The sequence below is a fragment of the Drosophila takahashii genome, chromosome 3R, assembly GCF_030179915.1.
Source record: "Drosophila takahashii strain IR98-3 E-12201 chromosome 3R, DtakHiC1v2, whole genome shotgun sequence".
NCBI lineage: Eukaryota > Metazoa > Arthropoda > Insecta > Diptera > Drosophilidae > Drosophila > Drosophila takahashii.
In genome coordinates this window covers 40152430-40179251 of record NC_091681.1, presented here as the reverse complement: position 1 = coordinate 40179251, position 26822 = coordinate 40152430, and the positions used below count along the sequence as shown (strand labels likewise).

At 44.4% G+C, this 26822-nt stretch overlaps 3 protein-coding genes across 6 annotated transcripts; 1 reads left to right on the top strand and 2 right to left on the bottom strand.

Annotated features, from left to right (window-relative positions):
• Nucleotides 1-534: 534 nt before the first annotated feature.
• Nucleotides 535-1526, bottom strand: LOC108064633 (nucleolar protein 16). The gene is made up of 3 exons (XM_017152232.3): nucleotides 1314-1526; nucleotides 956-1240; nucleotides 535-895 (listed from the first exon to the last, which is right to left on the bottom strand). Exons 1-3 carry the CDS (start codon nucleotides 1409-1411, stop codon nucleotides 655-657), a joined length of 624 nt encoding a protein of 207 aa, XP_017007721.1. The 5' UTR covers nucleotides 1412-1526; the 3' UTR covers nucleotides 535-654.
• Nucleotides 1527-1585: 59 nt separating this feature from the next.
• Nucleotides 1586-3489, top strand: CstF50 (cleavage stimulation factor subunit 1 Cst50). The gene is made up of 3 exons (XM_017152225.3): nucleotides 1586-1741; nucleotides 1795-2659; nucleotides 3106-3489. Exons 1-3 carry the CDS (start codon nucleotides 1671-1673, stop codon nucleotides 3442-3444), a joined length of 1275 nt encoding a protein of 424 aa, XP_017007714.1. The 5' UTR covers nucleotides 1586-1670; the 3' UTR covers nucleotides 3445-3489.
• A 22-nt stretch (nucleotides 3490-3511) lies between these two features.
• ttk (zinc finger and BTB domain-containing protein ttk) lies at nucleotides 3512-26722 on the bottom strand. Of its 4 annotated transcripts, none has more exons than XM_017152222.3 (5): nucleotides 26179-26722; nucleotides 11761-12079; nucleotides 10963-11598; nucleotides 10573-10660; nucleotides 3512-5901 (listed from the first exon to the last, which is right to left on the bottom strand). In XM_017152222.3, the coding sequence occupies exons 2-5, from the start codon at nucleotides 11902-11904 to the stop codon at nucleotides 4397-4399; spliced, it is 2373 nt and encodes a 790-aa protein (XP_017007711.3). In that variant the 5' UTR covers nucleotides 11905-12079; nucleotides 26179-26722; the 3' UTR covers nucleotides 3512-4396. The 4 variants fall into 4 exon arrangements, with proteins under 4 accessions (XP_017007711.3, XP_017007710.3, XP_017007712.3 ...); XM_017152221.3 differs by lacking the exon at nucleotides 26179-26722 and adding an exon at nucleotides 13949-14296; XM_017152223.3 differs by lacking the exon at nucleotides 26179-26722 and adding an exon at nucleotides 13413-13570.
• Nucleotides 26723-26822: the final 100 nt, after the last annotated feature.

The window sequence follows — 26822 nt, the reverse complement described above, 5'->3', positions numbered from 1 at the left end:
GAGTAAAATTTCTATAAAAAAGTTTGTAGTGCAAACCTTTTCATGCCATTTTTGTACACAATTATTTATTTCCTATGTTTATGTGCATACAGTGGCGGATCTAGGATTTTCTTTTGGGGGTGATATCAGAACAATTTTTTTGTTGCATACTTTTTAAATACCAAAATTCATTTTATTTTTCACCAAGTGGGGGTGCATACCATTGGACCATATGCAAAAACCTATTCTTCAAAATAATGAATTTTTTTAAAACATTTGAGTATTAAGAATACTACATTATAACGCGAAATGTATTTAAAAGTGATAAAAGCTTTGTTAACTACTGACGAAATTGCAAGCATTTTTTAATATGATTTTAAAATGGCAATCACGAGTTCATCTCTAATCAAGTTGCAAAATGACAACTCGTTGCAAGTAATTCGCATTCGCGTTGGAATGAGACCACATGCCCTCTATCTCTTGCTTCTCATTCTGTCGTACGACAGAATGACGGAAGTCTAAAAACGAAATGTTTAAATCATTCGTAAAACCATCTAATATTTAGAAAAATCTGTTTCTACTCGCCTATTGTTCTGTGTATTTAAAGAATTAAGTCTAAACATTACAAATAATAGCATAAGAACCGAAAGGGAAGTACATTTAGGTCAGAAGCGTCTATTTCCATTCACTGTCCGATTCGTACTCCTCCCAGTCCGGTTTCACGCCCACGGGCAGGTTCTTCTGCTCCAGGTAGACGTTGAATTGCTCCGGAATGGACATGAATCTGCGGATCTTCAGCCGGAACTGTCGCCAGGTGCTCTGGTTGAAGTTCTTGCGATCGGCGACCATGGCTTTGTAGTTGAATTGGTGCTTGTCGAGGAAGTAGGACAGCTCCTTGACCACGCCCTTGGGTAATCTGTTTGGATGCTTGATCAATTAGAGAAGGGTTTACTACGGAATATGGGGATTGAATTACCTGAATTCCGGGTCGGCCCGCTCGCTGGCCAGTTGCTCTAGTTCCTGGACCACATGTCCCCGCTTGGGACCCTCCTCCACGACTGGTTTCTTGAGGCCCAGTGCCCGTCGCTCGTCCTCGTCCAGCTCCTCCTCCAGAAATCCATTCACAACTCGCGCCGCCAGGAGGCGATCCTTCTTGTAGCTGGGAATCGCAATGGCCTTGTTCACATCCTTGGCCAAACCCATTTCACTGAAGTTGGTGCCCACGCGCTGGTCCTCCATCCACATCTTCTTCATCCTGGGACTGAAAAAGGGAAAATATTTAATTGTAATTTATATTCCAATTTATAGAAAATCATAGGATAGATCTCACTTACTCCTTAATTTTTCCCGTAGAACTGCGGGTTTTGTTCATCGTCTTGCGGTTCACATTGTAGCGGTAACGCTTGCGGGCATGATTCTTGCGGATTTTCATTGTTAAGCGGTAAAACTAAGCAATTAAGAGGTTTATATTAAGATAAATAAACCAAAACAATTTTTAAAATTGCACGTGTTGCAGCTGTTTAGAGTGACCATAGAGCAGGAAAATACCAAATACTAAAAGTCAGTATTTAAACACGGGCACTGCTGGAGATGGCATACCGGCAAGGCAAACGATAACCGATAGCCACAGCTGAACCATCAGTTTTTGTTTATATTCCGTAAAAAAACTAGAATTAATATTATTAACCAAAATGCGCGATGAAATTCTGGACCCCAGCAACCTGGTGAAGAACCGGGAGATCCTCTACCGGCTGATGATCAGGTGGGTGCAGTACAGCAAGGCCCCTAGAGAGTAATCCCCAACTGGATTTTCAGCCAACTGATGTACGATGGCCTGGAAAAGTTCGCCATGGAGCTGTCCATGCTGGTCAAGGCGGATCAGTGCGCGCCCAGCGAGCGGCTGCTGCACGTGATGATTGCGGGCATGCAGACGCTGAGCGACAAGGACAAGACGCCCACGGACGACGTGCTGCCCGGGATTGACCTGGAATTCGAGCCGGAGGCCTCTGCTCTGGCCCCCGAGCCGCATTCCTACGAGACCGCCTACGTGACGTCGCACAAGCAGGCCTGTCGCGCCGGCGCCTTCAGCTGCGACGGCTCCCTGGTGGCCACTGGCAGCGTGGACGCCAGCATCAAGATCCTGGACGTGGAGCGGATGCTGGCCAAGTCGGCGCCCGAGGATATAGAGCCGGGAAGGGAGCAGCAGGGCCACCCGGTCATCCGGACGCTCTACGATCACACGGATGAGGTCTCTTACCTGGAGTTTCATCCCAAGGAGCACATCCTGGCCTCCGCCTCGCGCGATGGAACCGTCAAGCTGTTCGACATCGCCAAGCCGTCGGTGAAGAAGGCCCACAAGGTGTTCACCGACTGCGAACCGGTGCTGTGCCTCTCCTTCCATCCCACCGGGGATTACGTGGCCATCGGCACGGAGCACAACGTTTTGCGGGTCTACGACGTGCACACCACCCAGTGCTTCGTGAGCGCCATTCCCTCGCAGCAGCACAAGGCGGGCGTGACCTGCGTGAAGTACTCGCCCACGGGAAAGCTCTACGCCACCGGCAGCTACGATGGGGACATCAAGATCTGGGATGGAATCAGCGGCCGGTGCATCAACACCATTGCCGAGGCGCATGGCGGAGCGGCCATCTGCTCGCTGGAGTTTACCAGGAATGGGAAGGTAGGGTGACTAATGGAGCCCTGCATGAATGGATTCAATTGATCTTTTTTGAATTTTTTGTTTTATATGAATGAATTAATTAGAATTTTCAGTTTAATAGAATTGAATGAATGAATGACATGAATTCCGAAATAATTCAAACGACAATTACTTTAGAAGAAGAAAGGGCCATAATTTTGTGATTAAATCTGCCTGAATTTTATTTACTATGCAGTTAACATTTATTTGTTAATTATTTTTTACTTGTTCTTAAAAAAGCAAATTCAAAAAATTCATAAAAATGATCCATTTATTCATTCAATTCGAAATTAATTAGAAAACATTCAATTTATTTCACGTAGAATTGAATTAAACAAATCAGAAATTTCATAACATACAAATGATTCACGCAGGGCTCTACTATCTAATTACTAAGGAAACCTTATTCATCCCTACTTCTTTTTTAGTACCTTCTATCTTCTGGCATGGATTCCCTGGTTTACCTGTGGGAACTATGCACCAGTCGCCCCATTCAAACCTACACTGGAGCAGGAACTACCGGCAAGCAGGAGCACCAGACAGAGGCCGTCTTCAACCACACCGAGGACTACGTGCTCTTCCCCGACGAGGCCACCACCTCGCTCTGCTCGTGGAACTCGCGCAATGGCTGCCGACTCACACTGAACTCACTGGGACACAATGGACCCGTGCGCTACATCACGCACTCGCCGAATGCGCCTGCATTCCTCACCTGCTCCGATGACTTTCGGGCTCGTTTCTGGTACCGCAGGGCCAACAATCAGTAGATGGAGGATTGGAATGCAAATAAAATATTTAAGATATTTTCGAATTAGTCTAAAACACTTCCGTGTCTTTCAGTAAAATTCTCTTTATTCAATTAACTCGCTTATGGGTTTCTAAAGTCGCAACCTATAAAATCTAGTGATTGAGCGCACAAGTTTAAGTCGTAGTTGTTGCGTTAAGTAAATACACATAATACCAGATTGGGATTCCGTATAAATATCAGTTGGTTTCTTCACTGGAAGTCCGTTGCGCATTTTGTTGCCTTATGAGTAGAGATCCTAAATCCTAGTTAAGTGGGTCTTAAGTCTTAAGTTTAGTCTACAACATTTCGTGGGGCCGCAGAACCGCTCTTGCGCGCTTTCCATCAGCGGCCACCAACTCGTTTTGATGATTGCACAATTAGCCAATACATTTTATTCCAGCTTGTTTGCCAAGGAAATGAACGAAATTATACTACGGACTTTGAGTATTAAACAATATATATATATAGGCTATATACAACAAAAATAAAAAAAACAAAGGTCTACATAAAAAGGTTCAACAAAATCACAAAGAGAAATGAAAAGTTCTAAAGTTTCCTGCTCTAAAGGATCCCTTTTTTGTTTTCGAATCCAGTAGGCGGACAGTCGAATTGTTTATAATTAAAGCCGAAAGGTAATTAAAGTTCACTGAACTGTGTGCGTTGCTTAGGTGGCTAAAAACTTATATAAAAACTAGATTAAATTAAATGTTATATTTGCTTAAATAGGCTTTCTGGACGGAGCAAGTGTTAGTAATAATATTGCTTACTGGTTAACATTAACTAGTCTACTGAATTTAACTAAAAAATCGTTTTGAGTTGGGTGTTTTTTGAGTGAAACGAATCGTGGCCCATGATTGCTTATGGTTGCTACGAAGTATACTTCTTTCCTTACTAATCCTAATCCTTACTAGATGCTAGATCCTGCCAAGTCTTTACGTTGCGGTTTGTGCGGTGGTGGCCAGAGCCAAGGACTTGCCCTCCGCCACCGCGCAGGAGGCGGGCGGCGTGGGCGTGGGCGAGGGCGACGGCGAGATCTGTATCTCGTTCTTGATGATGACATCCTGCTGCAGGCGCAGCATGGCGGCCGCAGCAGCCGCGGGATTGGAGGCCTCGTAGCCGCCATCGCTGAGGAACTCGGCCTCTTGGTCATCACCCTGCTCCAGCTTAACATCCGGCAGGAGGAGCGAGCTATCCTGATCCTGATCCTGGTCGTTCTGCTGCTCCAGCTGCTCGGCCAACTGCCGCTGGTAGTGGGCCTGCTCCTGCTGCTGCTGCTGGTAAATCGAAGCATGCATGTCGCCGGCGGCACTGATTAAGTACTTCAGCGGACTAAAGGCTCCGAGGTCCTTGGGCGGCGTAAAGTTCTCGTGCGTCATCTTCAGGTGGTTCTTCATCTTGTCCGGCCGCGAGAACTCCTTGGAGCAGACGGGACAGGGGAAGACCTTGCGGTGCTTGCCCTCGTGGTAGAGGAAGGCGTGCCGCTGGAAGCTGTACTTGTTCTTGAAGGTCTTCTGCATGTTCTCCTTGGCACACTCGGTGCAGCGGTAGACGCCCTCCACCACGCTGGCGTACCGGAAGAGATCGAGCCCGCGGACGGACATCTCGGTCAGGTGCTCCGCCTGGTCGTCCAGCGTGGACTGGGCCTTCCGGCGAACCCTCCTCCGCTGAATGGGTCGCTTGGCGCCCTTCTTGCTGCTACGGGGAGTCGGTGGAGGAGGAGCTGCCGTCTCGGGTGCTGGGGAGTCTTCCTTTTCATTTCCCCCATAGCCAGGCAAACCGGCATTCTCGTCAGCCAGCGTCAGCATCTCGTGATCGGGTTCATCGCTCTTCTCCAGCAAATCCAAGTCATCATCCATGAACTGGTTAACACTCGAAGGAGATCCCTGCTGCTGCTGCTGTTGGTAGTAGCCTGAGTTATTGGCCGCCATGTGGAGGAGCAGCTGATGGTGCAGGTTGCCGCTGTTGTTGGCTGCCTGCTGCTCGGCGGCGTTGGCCAGGGATTGCAGACCCATGCAGGCGTTGACCTCATCCTGGTTCTTCTTCGGCGGCTCCTTGGGATTTTCCTCCACGGAATTAGGAGCCACTGCCGCCACCGTGATCCTAGTGCCCATTGGCACCTCTGGATCCTTGGCTCCACCACGCAGTTGCTGCTTGAGCAGAGAGTTGCTGTTGCTGATCTTGGGCTTCGATTTGGTTGGCGTCTGGGGAGACACCTGTTGCGTTGTGGGCGTTGTGGTGGTAATCGCGCGAATCTTCAGACCTAAAATAGTGGGCAGGTGAACCGGTGGTGTGGAGTCCCGATTATCGCTGATCTCCAGCAGAGAAATGGGTTCTGTCAGCGAAGAGGAGCCGCCGACTGTGGCCGTTGCAGAGATTGTAGTCGAAGAGGAGCCAAAAAGCCGCTGGGAGAGTTCGGGAGTAGCCTGAGTTGGAGTAACTGAAATTAGGAGAATTTTAAAACAATTAAATATTAATTTTTTAGAAAGAATATCACTCTGGTTTAGGGATCCCAAAACCCATAGAACCCATTAAAAATAACAATCAATTTTGTGTTTCAGAACTGATTTTCTTTTTCGAGTGTTTTTTGCATTGTGTATTTTATTTCTCTTCTGTTGGTCAGTTTTAAACGATAATATATAAATGTTCAGCTTGATTAATATTGCGTGTGATTCACTATTTAGTAATTATATTTAACGTATCGTATATGATATATCGTAAAGTGTGTGTGTCTCGTAATTAGCTAGTTTAAACGGAAACCATGTTTACCAACAAAATTCCAGACAATTTTCTCATTTTCACATGGAAGTTTTGCCTTGCATTACGATTCTTATTTTTCATTTTCTTTGGGCATCAAAGCATGACTCTCTCTATATTTGTAGCTATATTCCTCGTTCGGGTTCGAGTTTGGACATTTTTTTGTTGATTGAAAGCGAGAAAATTGCTGAAGGTTTATAGTGGTTGAATGCAAAAATATATGTAAATATATTCATATAAAAAAGTAGACTAAAAATAAAGTAAAATATAGTACAAACAGTGTACACACAAGTAAATATGCATGATGCGTGTTTGATTGATTGTTTAAAATTAACGCCAAATAAGAAGTGTGGAAGATTGGATTGGATTGATTGCTTGATTGATTGATTGAGTGGGTGGATTGATTGTTAGTCGGTGTTTTGGGAGACGGCGGCTTACGGACTAAATTGCACTAGCTACCACTAAATAAAGAATTAAAAACAAAAATTATTTAATAAGTTAGCGTACGCAGCTTGTTTATTATTTGATTGCGCTTAATTTTGTTTCAGTTTTCTGTCAGTTTTTCCTTTGCAGTTTTTAAAAAATGTTTAACCTCTTAGTTCTCGAATTGCAACAAATTTGAACGGTTCACATGACTTGAGGAATTATTTGTTGTCTACTTTTCAAGTGCTTTATTTTGTTTGGAGATCGTTTCGCATTAACAACAATATTTTGCAATTTTACACTCGGTTTTTCTGCGGGCTGCTCTGCTGTTATTTCAACTGTTGAACTGCTTTTTCTTTTGTTTTTTGATTTTCATTTTCTTTGGCGATAATTTAAGCCTCCGATATACAACATAAATCGTTTGATAGATGATAAATTAGGTTTACTTTATGTGCTCATTAATATTAGCGTTATATTATTACAACTATGGTTGCTGTTACTATTCTGTAGTCACACCTTATCGACGATGGACCCGACGAAACATTTTCAATCCTTCGCCGGGCTTTCGGATGTTACGGGATGTTACTAACTGTGTGGGTGAGCGGTGCTTTTGAGGGGTTTTGGACGGGTTCTGGGGGTCCAACGACCTTGGCCCAGAACCGGGTTTAACTTTTAACTAGCTTCATTTGAAGGCAACAAGGTAGATTTGCGCTCCCTCTCGCATGATTAACATTACATTGATTCTCCTCTTTCCGTTTTCGGCTTGCGATATTGTTTAGCATTAACATTAGCGTATCGAACATAGTGATAATGATAAATTAATTAATAGTACTACAGCTAGACATACCATTCAATGTTTATATATATTATTTGTATAATTATGTATAACATATCCGTGTGTATATATAGTTTAATTATCTAAAAGTGCAGGTTTAGTTTCGGTTTTTAGTGTAACTCTTGCCCGGATACACTTTGCAAATAAGGCCGCTCTGGTGTCCAATAAAAAGGCAACCCCAAAAGGATGGGTTTTTTTCTGTGTCATTTTTGACTACGCGCTAATATGAAAAACAATCGACGATGGATCATCGATTGGGGATAAATAATAATCGTAATTCTTAGGGGTAGTTGGTTTAGGATTAGATTAGCATTGCGTTCGGAATCGGGTCTTTGAAAACGGGGTCCGGAAAATAATCGTAAGTGTAACTGATGAAGTAAATTGCACAACATAAAAACGTCTGCTGTCGAAGCCGAGTAAAAAACTAAAAACAAAATCAACAAAAAATCTACTTTAACTCTTCCCTCCCCCCAACAACAACAAAAATCCCGAATAGCGCCTGGCGCTGCAACATGCTTGCTCCGATTCCTATTCAGTTAGCGGCTGCCTCAATTTCACCCATTTTCGCTGGCTTTTTTCGGCTTGGTGAGGTGTCCGGAGATTACTGCGCCGCAGCTGCTGGCGCCGGCGGGGCCGTGGACGCCGTCAGCGGTCCCAGGGATCCGCTGGACGAGGACGTCGACGAAGAGGAGGAGGTGGAGAGCGCATTGCCGGTGGCGGGCAGCGACTGATTCGAGTTCTGGCCACTAAGATCCGGCGGCGGAGTCGTCGAGGCCAGCGGCTGACCCGCCAAGTTCGCCGCCGCCACGGTGGCCAGCGCCGTCGAGGGATTCTCGATCTTGTGGATGATCTTTACGTGCGCCGTCATGTTGTCCTTGCGCGTGAACTCCTTGAAGCAGAAGGGACAGGGGTAGACCTTCACGTTGCGCTTGTGCGAGGTCACGTAGTGCCGGCAGAAGTTGCTGATGTGCGTGTAGACGCGAGAGCAGACCTTGCAGCGGTACGTGTGCTCGCCCTCTTTGGTGCAGTAGTCCCTCACCGAGCCCTCCGCCTCGCCCTCGCCCACGTTGCTGCTCAGGTTGAGCTTGGTCTTCACCGAGGGCGTTCCCATTCCGCCGCCGCCTGCGCTCAGGTTCGGCGTGCTGCCGCTCAGCCCGGCGGCCTTGAACTTGAAGCCATCGTTGCTGTTGTAGAGGTCGAGGTACTCCTGGCTGGTGTACACGCCGCCCGGCTTCACGTCGCCGTTCTGCTTGGCCAGCTTGGGCCGCTTCTGGACGCGCGGCTTCACGGAGGCCATCGAGGAGGAGCCGGCGGGCGAGACGAGGGGCGTGGAGGCGGCATTCACCTTGCCAATGGGCGTCAGCTTCGGTATGCTGACCATGCTCTTCACCTGCGCCCCGCCAGCGGCCATTCCGATGATGTTGAGCTTGAGTCCGCCGCCAGAAGCCGCCGCCGCTGCTGCCGTGTCCGCTTGGTGCTTCCGCTGGGCGGCGATGAGGAAGGCCTGCTGGCGCGCCTGCTCGTTGAGGTGGCTGCCGTCCGCTTGGTCCTGCGTGGGCGAGCTGTTGTCGGTGAGCGGGTTGTACTTGAACTCCACGGGCTCGTCGTATTCGTCCAGCATGAGTTGAGGTTCCATATAAGATGTGTCCAATCCTTCGCCGTCGCTGTCGTTGCCATCTAAAAATTGTAAGGTAATGGGTTAATCGGGGGCCTCTTAGTTGTCTAATACTGAGTCTAAACGCCACATCTATTTGTAAAATCGTTTATCTTATTTAAGTTGTTCTTTCAAATATCTAATTTTATCTTTACTTTTATATAATTTTGACTTTATCTGTTACTTGTTAATATTAGAAATTGAAAATGATCGATATTTTCGATATATTCACAACAAATGATACGATAATATCTATGGTTTCAAGGAAAAACTCCTTTAAAATATCGAGAAACTGTCGATTTTTTTTCAAGTTCTAGTTAATCTTTCTATTATCTGTTACCTGTTAATGTTATAGATTGAAAATTATCGATATTTTCGATATGTTCACAATGTTGATACGATAATATCAATGTTTTCGAGTGAAATTTCCTTTTAAATATTGAGACACTGTCAAGAATATCGATATCAACCTCTAGTGAATCTCTCTAAAACAATGTATACTTAATTTTACAAATATCTGGCGTTTAAACTTAGTATGAGTTATGATATGGTGTGTAAATATGTGTGTGCAGGATGTATGCGAGAGAAAGGCAAAACACATGACGCGAGCGAGTGAGAGAGAAAGAGTTTCAAATCGGATCGGAAAAGCTATAGGGATTTCAAGCCATTTTCAACGCGTTGCGAGTTCGAAAGTTTTTCTTTTTCTGTTTTATTGACAGCTCAGAGTGTCAGTTGATCATTTTCCTGTTGTTTGTTGGTTAATTTTTGAGATGATCGGAAATGGACAACAGAGATCAGCATTTCATTGTGGGTGATTGGTGGTCATGAGAGGTGGCGATTCTGGTCTGGAGTTATCTTGCTACTTGTGACTTTTTGATGCGCGGTAAATTTTGGACAATTTGGTTAGCTACATTTGTATGTTTCTTGATCATTCTTATCACGTCGGCCATGAATCCCTGTGAGCTCAACCCGATTCTCAACTTCACAATAATCTCTTCGTCAGCTGGTGGATTTGCATTTCTTGGGCATCAACTGCTTTAGCTGGTTGTTGGGGACACTCACCTGCCGACGGACGGAAGATGCCTCGAACGTTGCGAATTCACTTAACAATTTTCGTATTACTTTCTCACTTTTTCTTTCAATTTACTTTTTGCACTAAGCGGGGGAGTAACCGACACGATCTTTGCTTTTCAGATTTCTACTAATTGAAATGCGTAAAATCCCTTTTAGCTTTTCCGATATTCGCAGATGAGATTGGTCGAATGTGGTTATGTGACTTCAGCCTGGCTCTGTATTGGATTGAGTTTGTTTTCGATACATGTCTTTGCTGGGTGCACATGAGAGTCGACTTGGGAATGGTTGATGGTGCATTGTCTTAGGGCTAGGGCTAAATGATCTTACGGCTAGGCAATGGTTCGAATGTACTGGTAACGAGGACTCACCGGAAGTGCTGTTGTCCTCGTGCTGGCTCACTGCGCGGTGATCTTTGGAGTTCTTGGATCGTTTCGAGGGCAGAGAGTCGCGACTTTCCTGTGGATAGAAAGAGAAAGGCAGGTGGATTAGATACAAGAATATTTTCAGGGGTTCCTTTTTAAACATCATATCATTTTGATATGAATAAGGATTATGTTAATCTCTTTTATATTATTTCCTAAAAAAATACTAAATTTGGTATTTTTTATGATATGATAAAATATCATTTTGATATGTTTGAATCTTAAATTTGACATAAAACAATCATATCGACCTTTTATTGATATGAAATAAGGTAGAAATAACCCTATTTCATACCAGTTTTTTTTTCTGTGTAGCAATCCTCCCTTGAAACTCACATTCAGATCATCCGTGTGCGCTGCGGTGTGCTGGTTGTCATCGGAGCCATCATCGTTGCCGGAGTAGGAGTCGTTGCCCAGTTTGCCGTTGCCTAGATCGGAGGTGTCGTGCATCAGGTTCTCGCGGTCGAAGTCGTCGTAGTCGTTCCCCGTGCCGTTCGAGCTGCCGGACAGCTTGCGGGGCCTGCCCCTCTTCCGCTTGGGCATCAGGGCCGAGCTGAGCAGCGAGGGCTGCACCGGCAGGGTGGGCGTGTTTCCGGCACCGGCGGCACTGGCCAGCAGACCGCCGGCCTGCGAGCGATTCCGCTGGGGCACCAGGTACGGCTGGATGCGCTGCAGCTGGGGCGGAGTGGGCGTGCTCTCGGAACCCGCCGCCCCCGCTCCTGCCGCTGTGGCCGCCGCCGGCGAGGGCTTGTCGTCGTTGACCTCGGTGAGGCCCTTGATGCGCAGGCTCTCGGCCACGCGCAGGAATGCTGTGAGTCGCTCCTGGTCCACGGAGACCTCGCCTCTGTACATGAAGTCGAGCAGGGACTTCATGTCCGAGTAGGGCACGTCCTTCAGAATGACAATCGGATGCTTTTCCGGGTGGTTTACGAACAGGGCGTTGAAGTAGGGACTGCAGGCGGATAGCACCATCTGTTGGAAGATTATTATAAATCATTGAGATTGTAGATATATTTAACCAAATTTTACGTTTTCAAAAAATATTTTTTTTAATGAAAAAGAAAAGTACCTTTAATATTTGTAATATAATTAAAATTGCTATGACTTATAACATCTATTTTGATCTTAACCCACCTTGTGTGCCTTCAGGTATTGCCCCTCGACGGCCAGCGTCACGTCTGTGAAGGTTTCTGCGTGGAGCAGCTGGTCGAAGACCGAAAGCAGGTTGCTCTGATGATTGTTCCACCGCAGGCAGAAGCGTTGAGATGCCATCTTCATTGGGAGGCTGGGTTTGCGTCACTTAAGCGGTATGTGGAGTCGATGTGAAATCGCGATCTATGTCCTCATGCAAGTGGGGCTGTGTTTGAGTGCCCTGGGTACATCTAAGGTCCTTCGCTTGTCCTGAGCTGGGTTACTTGCCTGTCAGCTCCTAAAACATATATTCCAGGGCGTGCTGCAATCGGAAAGGAAGAAAATCCCAAGGTTAGTACAAGCTACTATGTTTATAATAAGAACTCCTTTACACAGGAAATACAATATTGAATATGTTATTGTTTCTTCAGTTAAAAAACCTGTGTAATTTAACCATTTTTGTTGGTAAACTCATAACTTAATAATATTTAAATAATATTATTTATCATTATTTCTGAAACTAATGACTTCAGAATTAAAAAATTTAAGTTTCATTAAAAAACCCGATCTTGTCCCACTTCCTACATTATCACTGATCGACTAGCCAAGCTCCACTGTACTCTTCCGTTGCCCATTTTCCCAAAAGAGTCCTGCAGCTGGAAACTGTGCTGCCGACTGCGCTGCCGGCGTCCAATTGAATTTAATTTAAGAGTCGACCCCAAAGGGTCACAGACGAGCAGAGTAGCACATTATGCAGGCCCCGCCGAGGAAAAGTAAATGAGGAAATTTCAAATGTGTTTCAAATGGGCAGGCAGCAACAACAAGAGCAATAAAAACAACAAGGCACGCACTCGCACTGCAGGGAGAGAAAGAGACAGGGAGAGCGCGACTGGAATGACGGCAACTGTTGATCTGTGTGCGTGTGCATGACTTGGAAACTTGCCAAAGGAAAGGGTGTGGAATTAGGAGAGCTGAATGGAAAAACTTTACAGGCCTGCCAACTGGAAACTGGAACGCACACACACACTGGAAAGTCGTGGAAGAATATTCGTGGCACGTTTTTTTCTTGTCCGTCCCGTCCGTACGTCCGTTCGTCCGTTATCTCACTTTCGGCGATCGTAATTCCAACAAAAAAATCCTTGTCTTGAAACCACGCTTCCTCTTGCTCGCTCCACTTGCTAAATATTTGCCGCTGCCGCCCTTATCTTATCGCCAGCCAGTTTCAGTTGCTTTGTACACTTAATTGAAAATCATTCCCGTTCGCCCACGAAATTCCAGTCCCGTCTTCCTGGCGCACACCGTTTTCATTTCATTTTCACTCTTGTTGTAATTTGCTTTCTGTTTTTCTGTTTTTCCACGCTTCTATTTTTGTTGTCTATGCTTCGCACTGTTCGTTTTTGTTTGCAATTGTTATTGTTTTTATGCACTTGTTCAAATAAATTGAGAAACCATTCAATGAAGAGAGAAAGGGAGAGATCGGCACACACACACAAACACTATGGCACGGCACCGCCAAACAGTTATTAGAAAAGCTCTTGGTGGCAAAAGCTCTTTTTCGCCTGTCCGATCGCACGAATATGTGTATTTCTCATTTATGGCTGGCTTTTAAATGGAATTGTATTGTTTTTTGCCACTAGTGGTTTTGCTTTTTTTACCGTTGTGTGTAGCGGAGTGAGCGAAGAGCGAGTGCAGGAGAGAGGATCTATTCCAGTTGACACGTCCTCACTCGGGAAAGTCTCGCGAAAGAATGAGTAAGTCAAAGTCCTCGACGCAGGAAGCCGACTGCGCTGCCGGCGTCGCTGCCGCCTCGAGGCCCCCTCCCCCACGGACACCAGCACACACGCACGCACACTGCGCCTGATAAGAGCGGATGTTTTTAGGGGTGGGCGGTCGCCTGCGGAGAGGAGATCACTTTACAGCACACACACGCACACACAGGCGATCTGTTTTACACCCCCTTTCAGTACGTGTACGCCTTTAAAAGGAGACGGCAATACTGGGAGCGAGCGAGAGAGGGCGGTTTCTTCGGCTGGGGGGGATTATATCGTAGGTCCTAAATAACTGAACACTATTCACCCTTTTCTTTCCTTGTCACTCTAAGTGTCTAAGAGTTTTTAAGTCAATGTTCGTAGAGTTTTGGGGGTAGTGCATACACTTTTCTAACAATCACTCTTTTAAATTTGTTATTCACCTTATTCAGCTCGATGTTTCCTTAAAGTTTCGAACAAACTTTTAATTTATTTTTGGAAACACGTCTAAAAGGGGGGCCACTAGTGCACTGCCCGCAATTGTTAAACCGAAATTACTATTCGCTATTTCGCCTGCTGCTTCCTTTGCACTTTTTTCATTTAATTTTAACTTGTGGAAATTTTCACAACTCGGCGCGAGAGGGAGACAGCGAGAGGGGGCGCGCGTGTGAGCGAGAGCGGAAGAAACTCTCTTTCGGCAGCGGCGCGTCGTCGGCAATATTTCGTCCGTCTTGCTTGACACCAATACAGTGAGTGAGCGGCGATCCTCTGGCGATCGGATCGGCAACTGGGCTCCAAGTTCCCGAGCGCCAAGGCAGCGCGGTCGGCGTCGCTGCCAGCGCTGCTTCTTCTTCGAGCAGGCACACACACACGCAGCTCGGCAAATCCTCCTCTCTCGCAAGGAACGCTCTTGCTCACTCACACACTCTCGCAAACAGGCAATAGGGCTGCGGTTTGTGGAGACTTTTCGCTTGGTCCCCAAGTCTCCAAACGGAGAGAGCGCGAGAGCAGCCCCAGAGCGGGAGCGCTACTCTTGCTCTCTTGCTTGCGCCTTTGACTTTTTGAATTTTAATTTCCTTTGCTTTGCACGCGATGGCTGGGGGCGGCGAGGGGATGCGGGGATGGGGGCAGCGAAACGGGGTTAAAAAGAAAAACACGCTGGAAAAAAGCTAGGAAACAGCAGCAACCTTTTGGGTGTGCAACAGTTGATGATTTGTCGTTTCCCTCGCTTTTTCCCGCCGCCGCAGATGTAGCTATTGTTGCTGTTGTTGCCATAAGGGCAACTTTTTGGGTTGGGCTCTTTATTGGAACCACTTGGGGTTGGGCCGCAGCTTTGCTGGGGTTTTCCAGGCCACCGAAATATGGGAAAAGCATGTGGAAACGCGAGAGTCAGCAACGCAGGCGTGGTGGGATATACAGTGGGTATTCGATTAAAGGAAATGGGTTTGAATTTTGAAAATATATATGAGGAATCCTATTATGTAGTTATGGATCTACCAAAGACAAATTCCGCGTGGGATAGAAACCACTAGCAGAAGGATTTTTACAATTTATACTTTTTAAACTTCGTTTTTATGATATTATAGATGTAAAAATCCTGTAGAAGTTATGGAATTACCAATAAAAAATACATTATTTAGTCAAGGTCGTGGAAGGAAATTAAATGGATTATTCTAACACTTGGACGGATACCCTTTTTTTGGTTATGTGTTTTTCAGAAGTGTAATAAAAAATCCTGATACTTCCAAAAAAGTCAAGTATGATACCCATATCCATGGGTATTTAAATTTTTACTCACATAACCCTTTTTATAATGGATTTCCCAATTAAATAGTTCCAAATCCCCTTTCAAGTTAGGAAGTCTCCACTGTATGTTTTCGTGTTGGTTGGCAGGAGCGTTCGTTGGATGTGTTTTTTAGCCGAGGGATTACGTAAGCGTGCTGTAAATTCTACAAGTGGATTGGATTGGCAGTGTGGCTCAAAGCGATTGGGGATCCTAAGCAGCGAGCTTTGAGCAAAGTTCCCTCGCTCTTTTTTTGTATTATTTTGCTGGTGTGTTTTTTATCCTACACACCTTGGTGGGTATTTTGTTGTTGTTGTCTATTATTAACTGGCTGAAGGCGTAACGGCAACAACAACAACATGAGCAACCCCCCACCCCTTTTATGCCCCTTGCAACGGAAACGATCGTTTCGCCTAATAGGCTCTCGCACACACACACACACACGTATAGAGCTCCCCAACCCAGGTGAAAAAGCAACAAATGCACACACACACACACATACAGGCGCACAGGCTAGACAACTACAACAACAATAAGGTAGTCACTGAATCGTAAATTCCTGTTGCTGTTTTCTCAGTCGACGTCGCTGCCGCTGTTGTTGTTTGCCTTGCCCTATTGCGTGTTGTTGGTGGTGTGTTTTTTATTTTTCAGTCTGTTTAATTTTTTCTACTTTTGAGTGGCTTTTGTGGAGCTTTGCCTGGGATCGGATCGGATCGGAACTGTGACTCCGACTCTCGGGGGTCTATGAGTCCATTGTATAGCGTATACACGCTGCACGGAGAAAAATAGGACCAAAGAACAAGGGGTTTTAATTCTAACGATATCATAACATATCAGGACCTATCGAATACAAATTTTAGAAAATCTCCTTCGATGATCAGATCATGTCATCTGTTCAGATCCAATATTATAACAGATTCATTATATTTCAGGAATTCTCAAGATATAAGTACCATCCTACGTTTAAACCTTATAGAATCATCTAGATCCTCATTTTTTCCTGTGTAGTGGTGCTTCCACCGCCTGTGCCATTGTTGTTGCCGTTCTACTTAGTCGCTGGTCTAATACGTATAAACCGCTCTATCTACGCTCCATGACTTCCTCTCCCCACTCCCCGAAAAAGGGGGAAGGGAGCGGGGAGTTGCTCTCCTGCTTGAATTTTATCAGCAAAAAGTTACAACAATAAGTTCCGTGAGGCGGTGTATGTAGGTGCGAGTGTGTGCGAGAGCGGAGGTTGGAAGTATAATCGGTGACAGGGCTCACAAATTAACGATGCTTCCTCTTCTTCATCTCCCACAGACCGCGATGATGATGTTGAAATTTCAATTTCGGCTGGGAGTGAAAACGGAATTTGTACATTTTGACGGAGGAAGACCCGTTTGAAGAGTGGTAGACAAACAGTGAGGATGGGCAATTATAACGAATGATTTTCCCAGAGTGGGATTTGATTTTCTCAGCCAGGGGAGAGTTTGAGATCTATTAACTAGTCATGTTTTAAGGACACGGTTTTAGGAATCGAGTTTCGAATAACTGAGAACTCCAGATAACCAAGTCTTGAATGAAAATATATCCCGAATGAATCCTAAATATCTAAAACATGTATGGGAGATATATCCTAGTGATAGTGATAACTAACTAACATAGATTAAAGTATACATATATCTTCACATTCCCAAAAGATGGACCATTGTTTATGGAAAAATTTATGACAATTTACATCTCTATCCATTCAAAGCCAAAGATCTTAACTCTTCAGCTTCGTATTGATTCCTTTCACAACAGAAGGTGATTGTGTATCTTCTACCGATCATGTTTATTTATAGGCGACCCTTTGGGCCTCAGTGGTTGCCAATTGTTACCCAATATCTTTGGCTCAAAGTGGGTTTCTGGCTCTAGCTGTCTTGGATGTTGTTGTTGTGGTTAAAGCCTCGTCTGGCGGGGGACATACTATATATACACATATAAATGTGGCATGTGTGCGTGACACTTGGCACATGTGGCCCACACACAATCGCAATCGTCGCCCCCGCAATAAATCGAAATATGTGAAAATCCAGCAAACTGAGCCACCGAGTCAGCCGAAAACCATCAGAGCCTGTGATTTCTACATGCGTGTGTGCTACCCCCATTCCCCTTCCCCCCTCTTGTTGTGCGTGAGAGCAAGGGGGATGCAAGATCAAAGGGGGTTTCGTCTTTTTTTTTGGTTTCCTCTAGTGCTATTTGTGCCGTGTAAACAGCAAAAGCCACTGAGTTGGCCCAGAGAGAGAGGAAACTGAAAGAGAGATACACGTTAGCTCTCCTAATGCCAACTGTTGAGTAGGTAGTGGTGCCCGGTGTGCCGTGGTGTGCGTGCGTATCTGTGTTGATGACTGACTAACTGAGTAACTGCTGCTAGCTATGTGGCCGGATTCTGGTGTTCCGTCGATGCCAACGGCGGAACAGGTATCGCAGGTTGGCACCAAACACATGTGCCGACCGCCTGGCCCCCTCAGACCCCCCTGCCCATTCCCCTTGACGCCTTCCTGCCGTCAATCGTCGCGTCTAGAAACTAAAACCTCCCAAGTCCCTCCCTCTACACGGAGAGAAATGAGGATGTCATCTTAGCTTTGGCATTTGTTTACCTTTACTTTAGAACTTAAGTTTAGAAATATGCAATTCATCTTTGGAATTTTTGTTTAAAGACTCTGTACTTATAAGATTGGTCTTTGGTTTTTTCCAAGTGTACGATTCTTCTAATGGCTTCCCATCCTCTCTTCATTCGCCTTGTTTCTCCTTGGCTTACAAATTGTCGCCGCTGGAAGCTCGACTCTTTGTACTTTGGTTACATGCACAACTCTCCTGCTCCCTTGGCTTCCCCGCTCTCCGCTCTTCGGTCTTCAGTCTTCGCTCTCCCCAGCGATTCTCCCCACTTCGTTTTCTAGCGACGACGCTTGGCTGTCATAAAGTCCCGTTGTTGCTTTTTTTGTGCTTCTCCGGCGGTTTCTAGCTCTTTCTGCGCCTTTGTTCGCCAAGTGTAAAATTCCTTTGCACGTAGGCACCTAAAAGAAAAAGCTTGGCTCAAAGCATAACAAAAACAGAAATGGAAAAAATGAAAACGCAAACGGAGAAGAAAAAGGTTAGCAGCCAAGCACGTAAGCCCCCCGAAAGAGAAGGGGTTTCTTTTTTGTAAAGGGGGGCCGTTGTCAATGCCACACCAACACTCGCATCGTAGGACTCTGGCTTTTGGACCAAGTCCCCCATAAGTTTCGAAATTGTCATTCAAGTGTAACCGAGGTTTCTACACACACACATCCACCCACCAACGTGCTGCCTGTGCATTTGTATGTAAATATGTGAATAATTTCATTCATAGAGAAATTTAATAATAGACACGCCATAGAGGAATCCCCGCGTAGCACCATGGAGATCATTCGAGATTTTCGATCGCAATTTGACAGATACAAAGTGACATACTAAGCTAGGAATTACAGTTGGGAAAGTGTTTTGACAATACTATCTTCATTAGATATCTGGAAATCTTTTAATTTTTAATACCCTTAATTCTGCAAAAGGATGTATTCAACTTTAAATATCTATCGCAACATAGAAATATTATCAATTCTTTATTAATTAATGGTGTGCTGCTATCTTTCATCCAAGTATCAATAAATCGATCGCTAAGTAAACTTATTTATTGACATTTCGAAAAGACATTTGTTTGTTTTAATGTTTACCGTTAAAACCTGATTTCGGGTGGTGATTCGGATTTTTATTGGTTATCTGAAATTCGGTTGATAAAATAGGGTTCCTATTTCTAAATTGAGATGTCCATTTATTATGGGACAACATCTTTTTTTCAATATTGAAGGAAGTCAGTTCGCTTCGATCGCTTTCGCTTCCGCCAATTTTTATTAGAAAATACGAACTGGAAGTCAGCTGTATTTGTCCCATTGTGCGTGAAAAAGCAAAAACAACAGCATGTCCCCACAGATACATAACCACATGTCTGTAACACATCCGATATACGAACATATACATATCTGTACTGGTTCCAATCATATAAGGCAAACATTTGCGGAGGAGTGAACGCCAACGAAAACAACAAAGAACCGCGCTGCTCTTCGGCTAGTCAACTATGAAATCCGTTAGGGGACGTTCACAAGGGGGAGTTCGGAAAGGGATGGGCCTGTTTTTTAGGGGGTGAGGACGGGGAAAAACTAGTTGCCCTCGGCTGGATGAGCTCACCCTGGCGATCGGCGGGATCTGGAAGCTGGGAAACTGCGACTCTGAAATGACTGATTTGTGGCCATCGTTAGAGGGACAAAATATTGTATTTCTTGTTTTATTTTTACCACATTTATAACTGAGAAATCTGTATTTTAGAAATATTAATAGAATTTTATATTTTTGTGAAAATAACCAATTTATATTGTTTAAAAACATAATTTACGTTTTCCAAAAGCCTTTTAACCAACTGGGAGCTTGAATACTTGTCGACTTGTTTGGGCCGTCGATTACCAAATCGTTTTTCGGCTGGCATTCGTCAGCCAAAAAAATGCAGCCACTCAAAGCTGCGCCATAGAAGGGCGTCTCTCAATCTTGCAACACTCTACCACTACTCCTACTCCTCGGATAACCCCCCTCCCACAGCTGTCAGCATTATATTGATCTATGCCTGCGTTTTTCTGTTGCTGCGACCGCTTCACGCCTCGACCCACACAACAACACAACAAGCAATTTGCCCTCGCGTTCGCAGAGCTTTTTATGGCGGTGTCCTTAATTTAGACATTCGAAATGCGGGTCACCGGCGGACGGGGAAAGTTCCTCAGTTCAGCACTCGCACTGACACACTTGGTTGGCTGGCCAATCGACGATCCACCACTTGGCCACCACGCAACCAGCAGAAACCCTCAAAAGTTATTCACGACTTGGCGAAATCTTAAGGCGTTGTTAATAAACTCAAATGGTATCATACCATTATATGATAAATTAAACAACTTCCTAACATTATATTATATTTACATTTTCATTAATATTTTATTCTTAAATTCCCAAAAATGTTTCTCAGGAACTGAGGTCCATGAAACAATCATAATAATGAGTGGCTTTCATTTTCAAGAAATGGAAGGATGTCTGATTAAGATCCAAGAATTGGCTTGTTCCCGATTTGAGAACATGTTCTGAAAATGTGCCCTCTCCTCGCATGTTTGTAGTTCTCTTAACCGCATTTCGCTGATAAGACGGACGAAGGAAGTACCTCCACGATAGCTGTGTGTACACTTGCATGTACTGTGCTCATTGGGACATGCCAGATAAAGGCACCAGTTCCCGGGGCCTTGCTACCCATGTACCCATATACACACACCCATGATTCATGTCCGATTGCCCTTTTTCTAGGAGCTGCGAGAATTTCGGCTTCTTACGCTGCCCAAAAAAAGCTCTCTCACTCTTCAGCGATAACAGCGAAAAAAGAGAGCGCTTCGAAATTAGAATGCCGGCATTCTTCGGGAGCAGCGAATCACTTAAGCACATGTGTTTGTTTTGGCTCTTCACATCAATGATATGATTCCAAAATCGGGAATTACATGTTTTGAAATAAGACTAAAGCATTAAATATTTCTGTAGTTATTTTCACTAAATAAAGTATTTTATTTTAATGTCTTTTTTACTTGCGTGTAAAAATGCCTATTTTAGTTTGATTTTCCCCCCAAATAGTCGGTGGGTGGGCGCCTTCTTCCTGGCGTCGTTAATGGAATCCAGAAATTTCGGTGCGGATATTTATAAACTGACCCAATTGCGGGATCCAGCTAGCGATCCTCTGACGAAACTTTTCAAAAACAGCTGCACCCGACTATGCGGAGATATCCCCACGAAAGTCCCACCGAACCGATCGAATCTAAAAGCTAAAATGAGCCACTCAAGTGATGGACAGCGGGGGAAGTGGGGGGCTGGGGCTAGAAAGAGGAGGAGAGAGAGAGTCCCGAGGATCGTACGTTTCAAATCGCCTTGATCGGCTGGGCAACAGCAACAAACAAAGGAAACGATAGCCAAAGGCCGAAGAAGAAGAATGTGAAATAAGTTGACGCACGAGAAAATACCCATTACTTTTAGGATGAGTGATAATTCACTGCTCGTCACGATCTAATTGTAAAATCTAATTGTATAAAAGGCATATGTCTTTTTTTAATTTTTTTTTAAATATTTCATTTTAACTGATAGTTGATTGACTTATTTTTCTGGAAAATAAAAACTAAATCACGTATCTTAACATATAGTATTTTATAACGGAAACCACTATTAGATCCAAAGTTCTATGTTAGGGTGAATTATATGATAGAGATTTTGGTATTTAGTGTTCCTGTATTACCCGCCGAGGATCTTGACTAAGGGGTATGCCCAGAAAAAAGCACGCAGTGTGCTGCTTTCTCTTCGTGCGTTTTGGAGGCCTCTGCCCCAAGGGGCTGTCGCTGTCGGCGTCGCTGTCGGCGTCTCTGTCGGCGTCGCAACTGCGTGCATATTTCACTTTTTATTTTTTATTTCTTCAGCATTCTCCTTGCTCTCCTGCCGAGTGTGTGAGTGTGTGTGAGTGCGTTGATAATGGTGTGTGTGTGTTTGTCATCCCCTTGGTTTCCTCCCCCTCCTGCGTCTCCTCCCGGTTCCTCCTCCTTGCACCACCCACCACCCACCGCTGCGTACTCAATTAAGCTTATCGCGCACTGTCAGCCCGTATGCGTGAGTATCTATGTGTGCTGCGTATCTGTGTGTGTGCCTTGTATCTGCGTGGATATCTGAGTGCTGCTTGCTTTTTAGAGGTGACTTTCCTCGTCTGCGCTCCTTGGAGGCTACGAGGAAAACATTTCTGCTTGCTTTCTGCCTTTCCCCCTGTTCCCCCCGTTTCCCCACCCACAACGCACCCTCCCAACACCCCCTCCCTGGCAAACGCGCTGTTGGTGTCGTGTGCAAATGGCCCCAACAGCGAACGGGCGCAATCGAAAAATCCTCTTTGAGAGGATTAAAATATACACACAGCTTTTTTCTTATTGTCATGTGCTCTTTGCTTCGCCTGCCAACGGCACATTGGGGCAAAAGCGAAGATTGTGGGCAGAAAGGATTGTAGGGATTACTGATTATATAAAATTAATTTTTGTTTAATATTAAATATTTTAACTTAAATATTAAAATAATAATTTACGTTTTCCGAAGCTCTAGGAAATTCAGATGAAACCAAATGGGTTCTTATTAAGTAGAGTTGGTTAAGGATTATTATTATTTCTTTAAGTTTTGTCAGGTCCTTGGAAATTTTTATAGTTTTTTTCAAAAATATATCTAGTACATATCCACTGTACTCGCTTGTTATCCCCCTACTGACGGACGCCATCCCCAATCCGCAATCCCCGACCACCGATTGTCCCACAAAACGGACAAACGGACAAACGGACAATGTCCCCTGGCAAAGCTTAAGGGTAGCAGCGACGTCGGCAGCGCCGCTTTCAATTACATTTCATTTGCATTTTGTAGTTGCTTATTTCTGTGTGTGTTTGTTTCTTTTCCGCTGATTTTGCCTTTTTGCGGCACAAATACATCGGTGTATGGGTACTATAAGTACTATAAGTTCGCAGCCTTAAGTCTCAGATGCCTGGCCATCCGCTCTCCTTTTTGCTTTCTGCCTTTTGCGCTGACCATTCGTTGGAGAATGCAAAATAGGAAACGGCTGGCAGATGAACACAACAGGCAGTGCCGATTGTGTGGGTGAGTGATTTTTCAGCTCGGTTCTTCACTTTTTGCAGGCACCACAGGGCGTATACTTGACGCGGACATTGAGCTGCGCCGGCAGCGACGTCGACGTCGTTAATTGAATTAAAGTGCATGCGTATGTATGTTTGTGAGGCGAGCAAAAGGCTTAAAAACGGCACAAAAAAATAAATAAGGCGGAAATTGTGAAATGAGCCTAACCACGTGCTTATGACCGGAAAATCACCAGAAATCCTTGTTTTTTTTTATAAACTTAAAATTTGGGTATCTCTTCTGGATCTTAAGGGGGTCTATTTTATAAGTAGTATTCTTATCAATAAAAAATCAATTAATAATTTCTTTTTATTTTTAATTTTTCCTTATACACAACATACTACCTATACAAATCTGTATTCTTTGAACAACGGTAACTATATCCGGAGTCCAAAGGGTTAACACTGCCTTCTGGCTTCTGCCTTTTGCTCAGGTTTTTCTTTTTTGGCCCATTCTCTTTTCGCAAAGATTTCTGCCTGAGTTACAAAACATATTTTGGTCACTGACCTTTTCTGTTTTTTTGTATTTTTCGTTGATTCCTCATTTTTTTGCTGACTTTTGAGCTGTTTTTGTTTGTGTTCCACTTTTCGAATTTAGGTTTTTGCAGTAGTCGGAGTTTTTGTGCAGATTGCTAATTAAAAAAGGAGATATATGGGGTACACACGCGCGACTTGTGCACTAATCAGGATGGGCAATCGGAGCAGCAGATACCCGAAAGCGAAATACCTGGCATTCTCCGCGAAGGTGATACAAATCAGAAATGCATTCAGCAAAAACGTTTCATAAAAACACGCCAGAGGCCCCGAAAATATGAAAAGGAGTATCGGGTGGAGGTAAAGAAATAAGAACCATATGAGTATACACGGGGAAACAGCAGACAACAGACATTTATTTAGCCTGGCAGCTGGCACTTGCAAATGAAATAAATAAATACGAAATCATTTTAAATAACAATAATCAAGGAATGTATTGTGCGAATTTGGTTTCGAGGAATTTCTGAATACCAGAAAAAAAGGGGCAGGAAATCGGCGTAAAATGGCAGATATATAAGTACATAAGTATAATTTGTGAAAGAGTCACGCGCAAGAAACAGATGCACAGGAAAAAATAACTAAGTATTCCTTACAAAAATTACATTATATGAAAAGATACTTTTTATAAACTCTATTAATGAAATTCTTACAATGTACTCCGACTTAAGTCCTAACATTCTTCAATGAAAATCTCGCATTAACGTATTTCGCTCGGTGTATTCAAGGAAGAGTGAGAGAGGGATAGATTATATTAGACAGAGTTCCGTGGAGAGAGTTCTGTCTCTCGCCTTTCTCCCTCTCACTCTTCCCTCTGATATTGCGTATCCGCCGCGTGGACTTTTACTGTTTCGATTTATTTTTTCTGGGTTTTTACCAATAACAACAATGCAAATGCTTCGATCTTTTTGGCGCTGTTAGTCACGTCATCCTCCTTCTCTTCTTCCCTCTTTCTCTGCCGCTTTAACTGTTTCGATCGCCGGCTAAACAACAGTTATAATTTGAGCATAATTCCAACAGAGAGCGCAAGGTGTTCACACAAGTGTGTTTCAGTGTGTGGGCAAAGAAACAGAAAAAGCTTTCGCAAAGAGCGCCAAATATAATAGTAAAGAGAGCAATATAGCTGTCGCTCTTGTCGTTTCATTAACAAAACAACCGCAAAATTTATGTGTGATCAGAGACTTGGGCATTCGTTTCCTTTTTGCCCCAATGCAAACTAATAATTCATGAATTTTGTTGTTGCCACCACTGTGTGAAGTGGGTTAGCTGGCGAATTAAAAACAAAAACCGACAGAAGTAACAAATAACCCACCCAAACCAAAAACCAAAACAAATGCAGATCGGAGACGGAGATTGGGGTTTTGGGCTGTGATCTCGATTTGCATAATTGAATTTGTGGCTTGGCAGGGCGCACAGGTGCATGAGCAGAGTTGCCGCTCGGCCAGGGTTGTCAGGTTTGCGACCACCCCCCAGGAAAGTTAATCCACGAATTGTTATGTTGTACAAAACACACTGGGAGAAACGTAGTTTCCTGTTATCGAATGTATTTATTGTTATTGTGAAATAAGAAAGTATATAATTATTCTAATTTCCTTTTAATTTTCTGAATATTTGAAAATTTTAAAATCAATTTTGGAATACAATTTGTTTTCCCTCCGTGCAAATATGTTGCGTACATTCACTCATTCATTCAGTCTGTCGTTCACTCACTCATTCACACATTCACTACATTGGTTCATTCAGAAAATCTCTGAGGCCATCGCATGTGTTCCAGCCTCTGGAAGCCAGCAGAAGGCACTGGAAATGGAAATGGAACTGGAACTGGAAGGCTGATCGAAAGGGGTGCGACGAACTACTAGCGACTGGGGACTGGATGTGGAAGTGGGGAATAAAAAAAGGAAATGGGCGACTGCAAATGACAGAGATCACTGAAGCACGACCGACAAATAAGCGGCGGACGTATCTATGTATCTAGTATCTGGTATCTAGTGCGGCGGCATTACTCCCCAAGTGCCGTATACGGTATGTGTGCATCTGTATCTGTGCTCTGTATCTGTAGCATTATCTGTGTAACAGTGTCTTTCCAATAGGCGTAGGCCTTTGCGAGTGTTGGTACAAATACTGAGCTTGTGCGATCGGGAGATTGTTAGAAGAAAATGTATCTGCGGGGCACGACCATAGGGTTATTTTATTGGAGCTTAGTCGCCTCTAAATCTGTAGTTCGAAGCTTTCGGTCGGCGGGTTAGTCATCTAGATGTTTACGACTCCTTCAATGACCCCCCAGTGGTCATTAAAATCCTTATCGAAATTCTTCGGAATAAAAACGATGAGCATTTCTAAGTAGCTTTGTCTTGTGGGAATGTAATTTTGGGGTTTTCTCGCTTGATGAAATTCTCTTTTGATCTTTTAATAATTAGAGCCCCAATTCCAAAGTTATGAATAATAAAGTCTCAGAATCCTTCTACAATTCTACAGAAAGCTTTAATTTCCCTTCTGGGATTCGTCGTCCTGAATAAATGGGAATTCTCAAATGTGAACTGCCAGTTTAATGATTTGACTTTTCGAACTGGATTCCGTGGAAAATCTGAGCACTTACCAATTCTACGAAGATTCTTGGTAATCCGTTTTGCGGTTTCTTCGACGGAAGAAGGCTTGCAACACTCGAGAGCACTTGTTGTTGTTTCAGTTTCTTCTGTTGCTCTTGTTGTTATTGTTGTTGGTTACACGTAATTGGCAATCGAGGCGAACACGGAGGCAAAGGAGGAATGCAAAAAGGCAAAAGGCAACGGAAAACAGCTGAGGAAACGCCGCGCACGAACCTCCAATCAGAACTGAAACGGCAGGGATGTCGACGTCGACGCAGAAGCCATTTTACCGCATTTGTTGTCCCTGAGCCCCCAAGAAGAGAGAGAGAGAGCCGAGTGCCGAAGGTGGATACACGAAGCCGAGCCGAAGCCTTACCGAAAGCTCTGATCACACGATTCGAACTGAGCTGGGAATACGGCATGGAATATGGAATATTGGTAGTGGTAGTGGGCGGTATATTTTTTTCGCTGCTCCCGTTTCACATTGCTCTCCCTCTCGCAGGGCGCAAAAAACGCAAGTGGATGTGGACGGATGAGCGGATGAAATGGAATGGCAAGAAGCGAACGTTTGAATGGGGCTCCAAATGGTTAAGAGAGCAGCGCAGTCGCCGCCGGCAGCGAGAGAGAGAGAGAGAAAGAGCAGCCCCAACTTGAC

Excerpts from the sequence above, each read along its gene's own strand:
- CstF50 (XM_017152225.3), top strand. The coding sequence starts at position 1,671 with ATGCGCGATGAAATTCTGGACCCCAGCAACCTGGTGAAGAACCGGGAG. Across the intron at positions 1,742-1,794 it reads CTCTACCGGCTGATGATCAG|CCAACTGATGTACGATGGCC; the intron begins GTGGGTGCAGTA and ends CTGGATTTTCAG. Across the intron at positions 2,660-3,105 it reads AGTTTACCAGGAATGGGAAG|TACCTTCTATCTTCTGGCAT; the intron begins GTAGGGTGACTA and ends CTTCTTTTTTAG.
- ttk (XM_017152222.3), bottom strand. The coding sequence starts at position 11,904 with ATGAAGATGGCATCTCAACGCTTCTGCCTGCGGTGGAACAATCATCAG. Across the intron at positions 11,599-11,760 it reads AATACCTGAAGGCACACAAG|ATGGTGCTATCCGCCTGCAG; the intron begins GTGGGTTAAGAT and ends ATCTTCCAACAG. Across the intron at positions 5,902-10,572 it reads CGAGGACAACAGCACTTCCG|TTACTCCAACTCAGGCTACT; the intron begins GTGAGTCCTCGT and ends TCCTAATTTCAG.
- LOC108064633 (XM_017152232.3), bottom strand. The coding sequence starts at position 1,411 with ATGAAAATCCGCAAGAATCATGCCCGCAAGCGTTACCGCTACAATGTG. Across the intron at positions 1,241-1,313 it reads TCTACGGGAAAAATTAAGGA|TCCCAGGATGAAGAAGATGT; the intron begins GTAAGTGAGATC and ends TCCCTTTTTCAG. Across the intron at positions 896-955 it reads CGGGCCGACCCGGAATTCAG|ATTACCCAAGGGCGTGGTCA; the intron begins GTAATTCAATCC and ends GCATCCAAACAG.